Genomic DNA, 13,443 nt, shown 5'->3' with positions numbered 1-13,443 from the left:
TTGAAAGGAATGGAATATCATTGCAAACAATACAGTTTGGGGTGTCATAGAGTCCCGTAAAAATAAGAAAAGAAAAAAAACATGAGCATGGTACAGACATGAGCGAGCTGTAATGATAAAAACCCAAAATAAATGCTCAGTTGACAGACACACAAACGCTTGGTCATGCACAAGCTAAACACATGTAGCCTACATACCTGTGCATGTTCTGCCTCACACTCACACACACACACACACACACACACACAAAGACCCACACACCCACACAGTTGCACTCACTTGCACACCCACATGAACTCTCACGAAAATTAAAAAAAAAAAAAAAAAAACTTGTGGAAAAAAATGTGAAACCCTGGTTAAGTTGCATACATCCAAAATTATTGGTGTTGTAGAAAACGAAATTGAAAATGAATTGTGAAAAGTGAAGTCAGATGAAAAGTGAAAAGCATGTCTAAATAAACTGCTCTAGCCCCTCCCACACCATAAACCCCGCCCACATCCACCTGAACCCCTGCCTCAGCTCCGCCCTCCGCCCTGCACTGATACTAGCAACACACCTATGATGTTACACAGAGTACTCTACTCAATTCAGTTCTCTTAATGATTTCAGTGTAGATATGCGCCCCTCTGTGTGGGTTTTTATTTTGATATGGTTTTAACAGGTGTATTGGCTGTTGTTGCCCGGGGCGGTGAGATGGTCCAGTGAGGTAGAGCCAGACTTCGGTCCCCAGGTTTTGAGCAGGTTTATAGGGTTTGTGTCTTGAGCTCGATGGGCTCCCCGCGGGCCTCCTGCTGGTTCTCGGTCTCGGGGGGCCGGCTGCCCTTGAGAGTGGCTAGCCGCTCAGAGAGGCCCCTCATACGGGGGAACAGCATGTAGTCGTACAGGATGGCCCCCATAGCACCACCAATCATGGGCCCCACCCAGTACACCTGACAGAAGAAGAAGAGGGAGGTCACTAAATTATCTTGTCTATCTGTCTATCTGTCTGTTGGTATGTATGAATGTATGTATGTATGTCTTTTCTATCTATCCATCTATCAGTTTATCCATCTACATCTATCTATCTGTCTATATATATACGTCTATATCTATCTATCTATCTGTCTATATCTATCTATATATATGTCTATATCTATCTATCTGTCTATATCTATCTATATATATGTCTATATCTATCTATCTGTCTATATCTATCTATATACACGTCTATATCTCTCTATATACACGTCTATATCTCTCTATCTGTCTATATCTATCTATATATATGTGTATATCTATCTATCTATCTGTCTATATCTATCTATCTATCTGTCTATATATATACATCTATATCTATCTATCTGTATATCTATCTATCTGTATATATATGTCTATATCTATCTATCTGTCTATCTATCTGTCTATATATCTATTTGTCTATATCTATCTATCTGTCTATATCTATATATATATATCTGTCTATCTATTTATCTATCTATCTGTCTGTCGGTATGTATGAATGTATGTATGTCTTTCTATCTATCAGTTTATCCATCTACAGCTATCTATGTCTATATATCTGTCTATATCTATCTGTCTATATATATATATATCTGTCTATCTATATATCTGTCTATATATATATATATATATATATATATATGTCTATCTATCTAATATATCTGTCTATATCTATCTATCTATTTATCTATCTATCTGTCTATCTATATATCTGTCTATCTCTCTCTATATATATATATATGTATATATATATATTTGTCTATATCTATCTGTCTATTTATCTGTCTATATATCTATCTATATATCTGTCTTGTGACCTGTAGTACGGGGCAGTTTCAGTATTTTATGGGTTGTGGGGTTTTTTTCTTACCCAGTGGTTGATGAAATTCCTCATGATAACAGCAGGAGCGAAAGACCTGGCTGGGTTCATACCAGCGCCAGTGTAGTACATCTGATTCAAACACAAATAACATGGGACATTTTTAGTGTACTGCACAGTAAAAAAAAAAAAAGAAGTCAAACATAAAAAAAGAGTTTATTCTAATATAGTCGTGCTCACCCCCATCAGGTGGCCCATGGTAATAGAGAAGCCGATGGACAGAGCGGCAGAACCCAGGCGCCCGTTTCGTCTCTCGTCCGTGACGGCGAAGACGCAGATCACCAACTGCATGGTGAGGAACACCTCCACTGTGGTCGCCATTCCCAGACTGATCCCGGGCTGCAGCTGGACACACACACAGGTACACAGAAAAATATGGATGAATGTTTAAAAGACCACAGCATGCATACCTCTTTCTATAAGGGCCTGTTAGTATGTACTACAGTAAGTGTTATTTAAAAAATGCTCTTTTAGACAAAAAAAAAAAACATCAAAATGTGCATTTATAAAATAATATAATAAATCAATTAAAATTCAGATTTTTTTATCAATACTACAATGAAAATAAATCCACTATAATTCTTGGAGTCCCTCTTACCGTGTTCATTGCCAGTGTGCCTCTCATGTTGTTGGGTGTGACTCCGTAGAGGGCCGCGGCCCCTGCCATGCCCCCCAGGCACTGGGCACAAATGTAGAAGAAAGCCCTGAACAGGGACATCTGAGAGCCCACTAAGTATGCGAAGGTGACGGCCGGATTGATGTGTCCTCCGCTGATGTGTCCGATGGATTGGATGAGCGTGGCAGCAGCGAGACCGAAGCAGAGGGCAGTGTGGAAGACGTGGTACGGCCCCGAGGTCCAGCGCAGCGCTGCGCCCATCCCGAAGAACACGAAGAACATGGTGCCGAAAAACTCGGCAAACACCGCCCGCCAGAACATCATAGAGCGGAACTCCCACATCGTGACTTTAGAGATCCAACTACAACCCAAGCTTTTTTTGAATTAGCAAAACTGGCTTTTGGAAGTGTCTTTGAAAGAAAAAAAATGGAATTGTCCTTGTTAACAAGTAAACAAAAAAGTTAAATCCTGTGTGACTTTTAGCTAGTTGAGCTGAAGCTGCCGGAAATAAATAAAAGAAGAAGGGAAATGATGGCAAAAATCGTGATGAACGTCCACCTAATAGATCTAGCCGTTAGCTAAGGCTGTGTGGGAAGCCGCGAGTAAACGGTCACACATGTAGCCGCACACAGGTCGTCCCCGCCGGTGTTGTTTCTCTTCGCCTGCACAACACCCAGACTGCTAAAGAAACATGAGGTGTGTGTGGTTGTGTGTGTGTGTGCGCGAAGAAAATTTGGAGGGTTTTGTCAGAGAGACCTGAACATCGATGCTAAAGGCTAAATCTACAGGGCTAATTCTAGTTGAGCGACACAGAAGAGGTTACGGAGCATATCCTGCCCACACCAAGTAGAGCTGGTCTGACGGACCACAAAGGGGCCGTGGGGGCATTTATAATGGCCCCGGGGCCCGGCGTGACGACATAATCCCCCCCGGGAGGCAGAAGCTAAAGGGGGCATCCCATATCAAGCACCCTTCACTCACTGCGCTCTCCATTAAACTCAATCAGAGTGAGATTAAGACAGGAACATCGGGGCTCAAAGTAAAGGGGGTGTGTATTTCTGTGGGGCTCTAAAGTACAAAGCTGATCCACCAATTAGATTTTAGTGAGGCACACTTTGAGATTTCCTTTCTAAAAGGATGTAAGCTCATTACATGTCTAAATCTCTAACATCAGGAAAGGGTTGTAGATTTTTTTTCATCAAAACTTGAATTTATTGCCACAGGTTTAACAGGCGCATTAGTGCTGACTTGAGCTCACACATAGGCAGAAAACACACACACATCGTCGTAATAATGTCACGCATCCGCACACGCACAATGTGCCTCCATCCGCGCGGCTCAAGAGAGGCCCTGTGCGGAGAGATATGAGCCCGCCGTGTTCAGAGACGAGCACTGAAACCCCTGAGCACAGGAAACTCATTGTTCCTCAGAGCATGAAGCTAGCATGTGAAAACACGCTTTATCTGTGGCTCAGGCCTGACCTCCAGTCGCCTCGCGAGCGGTCAGGATTTAACACTCAAACCTTTAACCTTGATGGTCACGTAAAAAGAGCAACATTGTTTTCCCAGAACACTTGTAGATCAATCTATCTATATATCCATCCATCCATCTATATTTATATCTATCCATCGTTCTATCTACTGTTATCTATCTACCCCTCCATCTATCTGTCTGTCTATCCATTGTTCTATCCATCCATCCAATCGTTCCATCCATCCATCCATATATCTATCATCCATCCATCATCTATCTATACATATATCTATCATCCATCCATCCATCTATCTTTATTTCTATCTATCCATCGTTCTATCTACCCATCCATCTATCTGTCTGTCTATCCATTGTTCTATCATCCATCCACCAATCGTTCTATCTATCCATCCATCCATCCACCAATTGTTCCATCCACCAATCGTTCCATCCATCCATCCATCCATATATCTATCATCCATCCATCATCTATCTATACATATATCTATCATCCATCCATCCATCTATCTTTATTTCTATCTATCCATCGTTCTATCTGCTGTATCTACCCATCCATCTGTCTGTCTGTCTATCCATTGTTCTATCCATCCATCCATCCACCAATCGTTCCATACATCCATCCATCCATATATCTATCATCCATCCATCCATCATCTATCTATACATATATCTATCATCCATCCATCCATCTATCTTTATTTCTATCTATCCATCGTTCTATCTACCCATCCATCTATCTGTCTGTCTATCCATTGTTCTATCCATCCATCCACCAATCGTTCCATCCATCCACCAATCGTTCTATCTATCCATCCATCCATCCACCAATTGTTCCATCCACCAATCGTTCCATCCATCCATCCATCCATCTATCTATCCATATATCTATCATCCATCCATCCATCTATCTATCCATATATCTATCATCCATCCATCCATCCATCTATCTTTATTTCTATCTATCCATCGTTCTATCTACTGTATCTACCCATCCATCTATCTATCTGTCTATCCATTGTTCTATCCATCCATCCATCCACCAATCGTTCCATCCATCCATCCATCCATCATCAATCGTTCCATCCATCCGTCCATCCATCAATCGTTCCACCCATCCATCCATCCATCAATCGTTCCATCTATCTATCCATTCATCCACCGATCGTTCCATCCATCCATCAATCGTTCCATCTATCTATCCATTCATCCACCGATCGTTCCATCCATCCATCAATCGTTCCATCTATCTATCCATTCATCCACCAATCGTTCCATCCATCCATCAATCGTTCCATCTATCTATCCATCCATCCATCCACCAATCGTTCCATCCATCAATCGTTCCATCCATCCATCCGTCCATCCATCCATCCACCAATCGTTCCATCCATCCATCCATCAATCGTTCCATCCATCCATCCACCCATCAATCGTTCCATCCATCCATCCATCCATCCACCAATCGTTCCATCCATCCATCCATCCATCCATCCACCAATCGTTCCATCCATCAATCGTTCCATCCATCCATCCGTCCATCCATCAATCGTTCCATCCATCCATCCATCCACCAATCGTTCCATCTATACGTCCTTCTATCCATCAATCGTTCCATCCATCCATCCATCAATCGTTCCATCCATCCATCCACCCATCAATCGTTCCATCCATCCATCCATCCATCCATCAATCGTTCCATCCATCCATTCATCCATCCATCCATCCACCAATCGTTCCATCCATCAATCGTTCCATCCATCCATCCATCCATCAATCGTTCCATCCATCCATCCATCCACCAATCGTTCCATCTATACGTCCTTCTATCCATCAATCGTTCCATCCATCCATCCATCCAGTCCTAAAAACCATTAGGACTTTTTTGTAATGCCACCAACTATAAACACAATGGTATAGATAAACTTATAAAAATAATAATTTTCTTTAAAAACATCAGTGCAGTGCAGTTTATGGAGATTGTTGGATGATGCCGGTGGTTCTGGTTTGTTCAGGGCAGAAGTGATTATACAGAGGTTTGTATTGTGTGAGGAGCAGATCGGTTTTGTCGGGGCGGGGGGGCCTTGTAGCCGGATAAAGCCCTGGAAAATCCCTCTGTTAGAAGAGCTCATGGTGAATTAGGATCGCTGATCTCATCTGTTTTACTCCCTCACTTACACACACACACACACACACACACACACACACACACACACACACACACACACACACACACACACACACACACACTCATACACATGCATGCTGAACAAAACAAAATGCTGGCTGGCACTGTGTGGATGTTCTTCATTGTTTATGTGCATGTGTGTGTTATTAATTAACTATGTATGATGTATGCATGTATACTCAAGTGTAAATGTGGAAGTGTGTGTGTGTGTGTGTTGTATATAATGTGGAAATGTTCAACATGCTTTCTGTAAGAACACAAAGAAACAATATTACCGTTTATTAAATTATGCTACAAGTACACGTTGAAATGTGGATCAGAGTAGCAGAATGTATTATAGTTCTAGTTTAAATAGTTTACAGTTAGATATCAAGTACAGTAAGAGTTTAAGAATCCCATTATTCATAAAATTGAAAGTCAACTTAGGCTCCAAATGATAAACAAAGTAAATCTTGAGATTGCAATTATATATTTATTGCCACTAAAGATATAAGGACACACCCTATCATCAAACACGCTGACATAATAGCGATAAAAAAGCGATAACATGAAATTCTGTCGTTATTTGGTTAACGGTGGATTTTGAAAAAAATTATTTATAGTCAACACTTTATTTTGATGGTCCACTTTAGACATTCTACTAACTATAAGTAACTTGTCAACTACATGTCAACTAACGCTCAATAGAGTATTAGTAGACTGATAGGGTTAGTAGGATGAGTTGAATTGTAATTGCAAAGATAGTCAGTAGAATGTCTGTAGGGGAGCAAAAAAATAGTGTTAACAAATTGAATATTATTGAAGCAAAATAGCAAGCTCAAGCCATAGGCAAATGTTTGGCACTTTTATAACTATCCATGTTCAAGCTGAGGGTTTTGTACAAACAGGTTTCAGTTTTCATAGGCTACTTAAGACGGTAGGCAGAACAGCTTCTGATCCACAATAATTTTCTAAGAAAATATTTTAATTTAATATTTACAGATTTTTAAGGAAATATGTGGTAACATTTTTTTACTTGATCGTCCTCGTTTGTGAAACACGAGCAGGACAAACTTCTGTGTAAAAGTTTCTTAAATCTGTTCTCAATAACTTGCATGGCGCAATTTAGATAAGAATGGTTATGAAGAAACGACACAAAGTTTGTTCAGGTCATGTTTCACCAATAACACCCAGCGATTGGTTGTTTCTGACATTGACGAAATATTTTTAAAAAAAGCTGAATTCTTGGTGAGTTGAATCTGAGCTTAGCTGTGCTCCAGTTTGTTGCTCTGCTTGTTTCTCATGGCGCTCTGTGTGACGGTGGACAGGGACGATCGAGACACGCTGGCCGTCTCCACAATCTCAATGTCCTTACAGGTCAAACAAGCCACCAGCTTCTGTCTGGACGCACTGGGGGCGAAAATAAACTCGTGGGAAAGTCCAGCCAGGACTGCACCTAATATTGGCCCGATCCAGTAGACCTGAACACAAGAGGAAGTGGCAAAAACATAAAATAACCTATATTCATCTCCCTGTTTGTGTTCTAGCAATGCAATTTCAGAGATTTGCTCCAAAAGCAAAAAACAAATCCACAACTTTTTTTGTAAGAAAAAGTTTTCTAGATGTTAATTGCGTAACTGTGTCATTGTTTGTATTAATTAGTACTAACTAGTCTGCTTGAAATATCTGTTTAACTTACCCAGTGGTGTTCCCAATACCCAAGTATTAGAGCGGGGCCAAGGGAGCGAGCCGGGTTCAAGCTGGCACCGGAAAACCTCCCCTGAAATCCACACACATGCATTTAAAAATAATACTTATTATGTGTATTTACAATAAGACATGCAGAGGGAGGACATCACAATGGGATCATTATTCATAAAAATAGCTGTCAAATGGACAATATATTCAGTGTTCATGTAGTTTGATTGGTAGTTCACTATGTTGAAGTCATGAGGGATGTAGGCTACACACACTACCGTTCAAAAAGATTGGGGTCGGTTCGTTTTTTTTAAGTCTTTCTGCTCATCAAGGCTGCATTTAATTGACCGAAAATAGCAATATTGTGCAAATTATTTCAATTTAAAATAAGTGTTTTCTATTGGAATATAAAATGTAATTTATTCCTGTGATTAAAGCTGAATTTTCAGCATTATTTCTCCAATCCTCAGTGTCACATGTTCTTTCAGAAATCATTCAAATATGATGCTGAAGAAACATCAATTTTGAAACCAGTATTTTTGTGTGAAACTGTGATTTTATTCAGGATTCTATGATGAATAGAAACTTCAAAAGAACCGCATTTATTTGAAATATAAATCTTTTGTAACATTATAAATGTCTTTACTGTGATTTTTTTTTTTATCAATTTAATGCATCCTTGGAGAATAAAAGTATTGATTTCTTACAGCAATAAAGATTGCAGTGGTTACAGCAAACCCAATGGCTAAGTTTCCAGGTTCGTTTATTTCTCTCCTGCGTTGATCTTCCACAGAAAATACGGTGAAGCCCAGGACAAACGTGGCAAGCATCTCCATCACGAGAGCTTGACCTGCGTTCATGTCCACTGGGACCTGCAGAGAAGGGAATGAGACGGACAGGGTTTTAGATTTGATTTGTACCATTGAGTGTCATGTTGATTCTCTATGGACTAGAAAGTAAGTGCAAAACATCTTTAAACAGCACATTTCTAAACACAGCCCTTACAAAAGAGAAGTTTATTCAAGTGTGCTACTAGTATACTTCTTTTAAACTAAAAATAATGTTCTTTCAGTCTACTTTTTATGTACTTTTCAGAAATATACTTAAAATGAAATGTAAGTGTACTATACTGACAGAAAAGTCTAAGTATATCTGGCCTTTATCTTTTGATCAAGATATACTTCGTATAATTAAGTATTCTAAGTATACTTGGCTTGTAGAAGTTTACTCTTTTGATTGAGTTGCCTATTAAATACTTTTTCATACACTGTAAAAAAAATAATATGATCAATAAGTTATGACAACACATGTTTTTACATTGCTTTAACTCATCAAAATAAGTTAAGCAATTGTCAACTTTTTTTTAAGTCAGTTTAATGTGATTTAAGTTGAAATTACTTAAACATCCAAGTTGATTGTACTTAAAAATAAGCCAGCAACTTTTTAGTGTACTTTACATACTGTAAACTTCATTGTTTAAAAATATTGATTTATTTCAAATTTTATATTGTTTTCTATATTTTTCATATACTAAAAAGTATTTAACTAGTTAACTGAGTATATCTATATGTTCACTTGAAGTATAGTTGCAGTACAAACAAACAATGTAGTTGTAAACTGTTGTGTACTCAAAGTTTTACACTGTTACACTCAAAGTATACTTAAAAGTATTCTTTTATACACTAAAAAGTGGGTCAATTGTAATCGTTTTGAAACAGTACGCTTACAAGTATAATTCTAGTACATTGATTAGTATACTTACTAAAGTATACTTAAAAATAAACATACACTTAATAAAATTAACTTGATGTATACTTGTGTTTTGTAGGGGAGGCCTGTAGTACGAATCTGTTAAAGTGCCCTTTTAGAAAAGGACATTAGAAGTTCATGTCAACATATAGGCCTCCTCGTGTTGTTATTTGAGAGATTGTTTAATTTCTATTTAAAATACGAGGTTTGGTCCTGCAACAACATATTTGTCCAACAAACACAGTTGTAACTCCTACCCTACCCTAACCATTAACCCTGTTAACCGGCTATGAATAGTCAGAAAAATCTGCAAATTTTTTTGTAAATTAAACATATAGAAAAATACATTAAAAAGAAGAAATAAATAAAGTTTGCATATGTGTTTTTTGTTGCATCATATCTGATACATCAGGCCTTTAAGGCTCATATAGTGTGATATAGTGAGAATATGAAGCTCATACTTGAGGACGAGAAACACCTTAATATTATTCAGAGGCCCACAAATTCACAGAAATATTCAATTTGCTGCAGTTGCTGATATTTATTTAGACAAAAAAAGAGAGATGAAATTCTGATAGCTTGTAATGTAATGAGATATTTTTAACAGAATAGACTACATATATATATATACATATATATATATATATCAGTTGCCACTCTTTCTCTCAATAATACTTTTTTAATATATATATTTTTTAATATAAAGTTTCTCATTATATGTGATTTGTGAGTCTATGTGGAAAGCACATTGGTCAACAGCTGTTGTTTTTAATAGTGCTATACAAATAAATTGTCATTGTCATAATATGTCTTATTAAGATAATATTTAATTTCTTAGTTTAATGATCAAAGCTCTGTGCAGTACAATGATGATCGGGAGATGAACAAATAAACGTTCAAAAGCCTGATGGATCATATTTTATAATTTTCTAAAGAATGATGTTTAAATAATCAAGTAAACCGAAGTTGCTTCATTCAAGTATTTATGTTCGTCTTGAAATATTAATAACAATGTGAAATGTATTCTTCTGTTTACTTAAAATCAGTCATAACATTTCACAGCTGTAAAAAAATGCATGTATCAAAACTACCATACTATAGGCTAGTTCAAACTACCAATTGTTATAGTAGTTTGTGTGCAAGAAGTTTGATCATGTTGATCATCTAGAGGTTTTAGAAACACAATTATCAAATATGATACGGTAGGATTTATAGAGTTAACAAGCCCTAAAATCAGTGGGAGATTTCAGGTTGAATAATAAAAGCCTAACCCTAGAGTCTGACTGGTGGATGTGAGTGTTGTTTCAGGACCGACAGGTTCAGTGTGCGGGTCTGAACGTGTCCTATGTTTGGTGAAAGCCTCTGCACCTTGTTGATGTAGTTCTGAGCGGTGGACTTCAGGGGCAGCGACAGGTACATGAGGCCCGTGGCGAGGATCCCCCCCAAACACTGGGCCACCAGATACACCAGCGCCCTGAACACATCCACCTTACGCGTGGCCAAGAGCGCCACAGTCACTGCAGGGTTGACCTAAAAACAACAGGACACTCTTACTTACACTTAAATCAACCATCCCACAGATTATTTTACTTGCTCTTACCAATTCCCATAGCCTAGTTAAGTAGTTATAGCAAACCAGCAGCAAAACAACATTCACTTTCATTATTTTTATCCAAAGCGACACACAGTGCATTCAAAGTCACCATGAAATTTAAAATGGACCTTTCTTATTATTTTAATGGAATACTGCAGTATTAATTATAAATAATTTATCCGTGGACATCAGTTTTATTTTTTTTTATTCATGTCCCCTCACATTCTTTAATCAAAATAAAATCCCCTCCCTCTTGCAGCGACATCTCTTCTCTGTTTACTGGCATGGGGGCGGGGCAATGACCTGTCACTCACAGGAGATCCACCAATACAAGCATCCAATCAATTCCCCATGGACAAAATCAAGTCCCGCCCTACATTTGTTCTTTTTCCAGAAGCTGTTTCACTTAGAAATGTCTCAATAGGGAAGAAAGACTATCGAAACTTCTGCTTCAAGCCGACTTTATGGTATTATTATAGGGTTTTGTGATTTCTGGGAATCACACAGTGGCATAGGTTTGATTTTGATATTGGTGGGGACGGGGACATCATTATATAGTTTTGATCGAAATTATTGATATATATCAATGTCACTGGATATTGGTAGGGACACGTCCCTAGCGTCCCTACTAAATTCTACGCCCCTGGATCACATGACCTGCCATTGTTAACGCCACGATTTAACAGTTGAGTTAATAAATAAATAAATCAGATCTTTACCTGAGCCCCACTGATTTCACCAAAGCAATATCCCAGAACCACAGTTGCCATGCCGGCAGCCAGAGCGGGGTAGATGGGCCCCGGGGAGGCCCCGTCCGGCCCCGGCACTAAAGAGCCCAACACAGCAGATACAAAGATCAGGGAACCAAGAAGCTCTGCCAGAATCCCCTGCCAAAACTGACGGCTCCTCAGCTCCTGGTGTCAATCAAGCGGCGGAAATAAAGCAAATAACTGACGTTAAACCTGTGATGAATCAGTAACCAGTAAATAATTTTTTAAACAGCTAATTTCTTCTTCTTCTTTTTTTTTTTTTACAAAATAAGATGACAGTAATTTACATGATTAAAACGTCCATGCAGAGAGAAAAATACAAACTTTTTAGTTCAAATTAAAGTCAACCTAAAATTTTATGACAATATCATGATGATATTCCAAAAGTTTATCTAAACCCAAACCATAAGAGACAGCAAAACTGTTTTAAATAAACACACACTATTGAAAACTACTGAATAAAAAGAGACTAATTAAATAAAGACAGAAAATAAAGAAAGAATAAAGAAAAAAAGTCATCAATTTAAAATGTATACACAGTTAAAAATGATATGATCAATAGGTTGATTTACGTTGCTTTAACTTTTTAGTAACACAAGATTCAACTTATTTAATGTAATTTAAGTTGACATAACTTAACATCCAAGTTGATTGTAAATTTAAGGCAGCAACTTTTTACAGTACCAATTTTATAATTTTATATATATATATATAGTTGCATATAAAATGTAATATACTATCATTTATGTTTTGTGACGATGCAAGCAAGTCAATAAATAAAAGTATTTTTAGTGTCACCATACATTTATTCCATAGTTAAAAGTGGAAAGACATTGAACTAAAATCAACTGACACATTAGATATCACCGAACACTTTTAGCTTGCATTTCATCAGAAGTTCACCGTAAAACCTGATCTTTTACGCAAACTGGATCCACAGCAAATTGGACGCAAATTGAACCGAATCTCCAGCAACCAATCAATGACTGTGTTTTATTTGTCCTTACCTCTTTTATTGCCATTCCAAGTCTGATCTTATACAATCCGTCCGTCAGTCAGTCTGTCCTGAGTGTGTGTGTGTGTGTGTGTGTGTGTGTGTGTGTGTGTGTGTGTGTGTGTGTGTGTGTGTGTGTGTGTGTGTGTGTGTGTGTGTGTGTGTGTGTGTGTGTGTGTGTGCACGGGCTGCGATGGAAGGGTGTCTTCTGCTAATTAATTCCAGTGGAGGAGACTACAGGAGGCCCGGGCACAAAGGGATCACCCCTCCCTTCCTCCCGCTAAATGCTTAGCAGTGCTGACGAACCTCCACAGCTGCTCAGCATGCATCAGAAACATCCACTTCAGTCGGGCACGTGAAGCTTTAATGCTGAGCAACAACCCTCGGCCGCTCGTGTTCACCTGCCCTGCAGAGTCACTGCTGGAAGAGAGCAACTTCAACCACTAGTGCAAGGAGTGAGGGTTTGAGTTTTGGCCAATAAGAC

General features: G+C 38.5%; 2 protein-coding genes across 2 annotated transcripts; both read right to left on the bottom strand.

Annotated features, from left to right (window-relative positions):
* Positions 1-279: 279 nt before the first annotated feature.
* Positions 280-3,376, bottom strand: mipb (major intrinsic protein of lens fiber b). Its single transcript, XM_079588888.1, has 4 exons — positions 2,479-3,376; positions 2,061-2,225; positions 1,872-1,952; positions 280-930 (listed from the first exon to the last, which is right to left on the bottom strand). Exons 1-4 carry the CDS (start codon positions 2,836-2,838, stop codon positions 745-747), a joined length of 792 nt encoding a protein of 263 aa, XP_079445014.1. The 5' UTR covers positions 2,839-3,376; the 3' UTR covers positions 280-744.
* Positions 3,377-6,439: 3,063 nt separating this feature from the next.
* LOC306986028 (aquaporin-4) lies at positions 6,440-12,987 on the bottom strand (the record flags this gene model as incomplete). The annotated part of the gene is made up of 6 exons (XM_079588860.1): positions 6,440-7,635; positions 7,854-7,934; positions 8,560-8,724; positions 10,970-11,131; positions 11,915-12,109; positions 12,973-12,987. 6 exons carry the CDS (start codon positions 12,985-12,987, stop codon positions 7,420-7,422), a joined length of 834 nt encoding a protein of 277 aa, XP_079444986.1. The 3' UTR covers positions 6,440-7,419.
* Positions 12,988-13,443: the final 456 nt, after the last annotated feature.

This window comes from Phoxinus phoxinus (genome assembly GCF_949152265.1).
Source record: "Phoxinus phoxinus genome assembly, chromosome: 18".
NCBI lineage: Eukaryota > Metazoa > Chordata > Actinopteri > Cypriniformes > Leuciscidae > Phoxinus > Phoxinus phoxinus.
This window is presented reverse-complemented; position numbering and strand designations above follow the sequence as displayed.